The 1,746-nt window shown below is 41.0% G+C and overlaps 1 protein-coding gene across 1 annotated transcript; it reads left to right on the top strand.

Moving 5' to 3' along the window:
- Window positions 1-1,155: 1,155 nt before the first annotated feature.
- LOC116464977 (large ribosomal subunit protein eL31-like) lies at window positions 1,156-1,533 on the top strand. The gene has a single exon (XM_032754264.1). It carries the CDS (start codon window positions 1,156-1,158, stop codon window positions 1,531-1,533), a length of 378 nt encoding a protein of 125 aa, XP_032610155.1.
- The last annotated feature ends 213 nt before the right edge of the window (window positions 1,534-1,746 follow it).

The following is a 1,746-nucleotide window of genomic DNA, read 5'->3' as shown; positions in this document are numbered from 1 at the left end:
GTGGAAAAGGAAGCCCTGGACTGTCCTTTCTTGCACAGAGACATCAATTCAACAACAATTCTTTATGAGAAATACAAAAACCATTTAAGAAGCTCCTGCACCCCACGTGAGCATGACATCAGCTGCATCAAAGTCAGTTAGAAAGTCTGGGGCATTAGCTCACCCTGTTCCTTCCCCTGGCTTAGCATGGAATAATCAGGAGAGAACTCCCAGCTTCTGGCTTCTCTATGGAGGGGAAAACAGAAGGCTGAATCATACATCCAATGTTCAGACAAAGGTGATGGTTAACATTAGCATGCACCCCCTCACCATGTTCTCTCTCCCTGGTGCAGAGTGGAACCAGTGGGAGAAAACTTCCAATTCTTGGCTTCTCCATGGAAAGGTAAAGAGTTGGTGGGTGTGTCAAACATTCCAGCTTTTTCAGGGGCTGTATGAGGAACTGGTTTCTATCTTGCCTGTCTCAGAATGCTGACTGAATGCAAAATATTCTAGACACCTGGGGGCATCTGAGAACAAAAGAGGAGGGTGTCTGGCTGCTGCTCTAAAGGACCCATGGTACAGCAGACAGAGGCCGATTCAACTCAGTGGCCTTTCCTTCATGGGTAAATGGAAGAGTGAGTGGAGTGATGCATGTGTTTAATGTTCAAGATTTTCAGGAGGCTGCCTGAGGGACTGGTTACTGTCTCACCGACTCAGAGCACTGACATAATCCAGCATACATGTTTCTAGAAACGTGGGGACCACTGAGAACAAAAAAGAATTGGATGCTTTGTGGCAGCTCCAGAGAATCTGCAGTACCACACACAGACACTAGGGGAAGCAAAAGATTATGAGCCCTTAAAAAATAAACCAGAATATTCCTAAGGTTTGTAATTTACATACACAAATTCAGAGAAGATATATCCGCAGAAAATATTTGAGAGACCCCCAGAATCTCTAGCCAGATTGATTGATAAAGGTCTTTTTCCATACAAAGCCAGAGTGTAAAGACCAGTAGAAATAGCTATTGTTTTCAAATTCAGAGAAAACAGCACCAATTTATAAGCCACACAACAAAACAGGGTAATATAACCCAATTAAAGGAACAAAATAAATCTCCAAAAACCAACTCCAAAGAAATTAAAATAACTTTCTTTCCAACTTAGACCCAGCAGAATGGCTCCTGCAAAGAAGAATGACAAGAAGAAAAAGGGCCGTTCTGCCATCAACAAGGTGGTGACCCGAGAGTACACCATCAACATTCACAAGTGCATCCATGCAGTGGGCTTCAAGAAGGGTGCCCCTCGGACACTCAGAGAGATTCAGAAATTTGCCATGAAGGAGATGGGAACTCCAGATGTGCACATTGATACCAGGTTCAACAAAGCTGTCTGGGCCAAAGGAATAAGGAATGTCCCATACCCTATCCATGTGCAGTTGTCCAGAAAATGTAATGAGGATGAAGATTCACCAAATAAGCTCTATACTTTGGTTACCTATGTACCTGTTACCACTTTCGAAAATCTACAGACAGTCAATGTGGATGAGAACTAAATCACAGATCGTCAAAAACATCAAATAAAGTTATAAAATTGAAAAAAAAAAAGAAATTAAGATAACAACCTGACAAAGAATTCAAAATAGCTGTTACAAAGATGCTCAGTGAACTCAGGAAAACTGTGTATAAACAAAATGAAAATATCACCAAAAAAAAGAACATATAAAAAAAGAACAAAACAGATTTTTTTTTTTTTTTTTTTGCTGCTG

This window comes from Hylobates moloch, unplaced genomic scaffold (genome assembly GCF_009828535.3).
Source record: "Hylobates moloch isolate HMO894 unplaced genomic scaffold, HMol_V3 SCAFFOLD_2490, whole genome shotgun sequence".
Classification (NCBI taxonomy): Eukaryota; Metazoa; Chordata; class Mammalia; order Primates; family Hylobatidae; genus Hylobates; species Hylobates moloch.
Note: the sequence above shows the minus strand (reverse complement) of the source record. Positions and strands in the feature narration are given on the sequence as shown.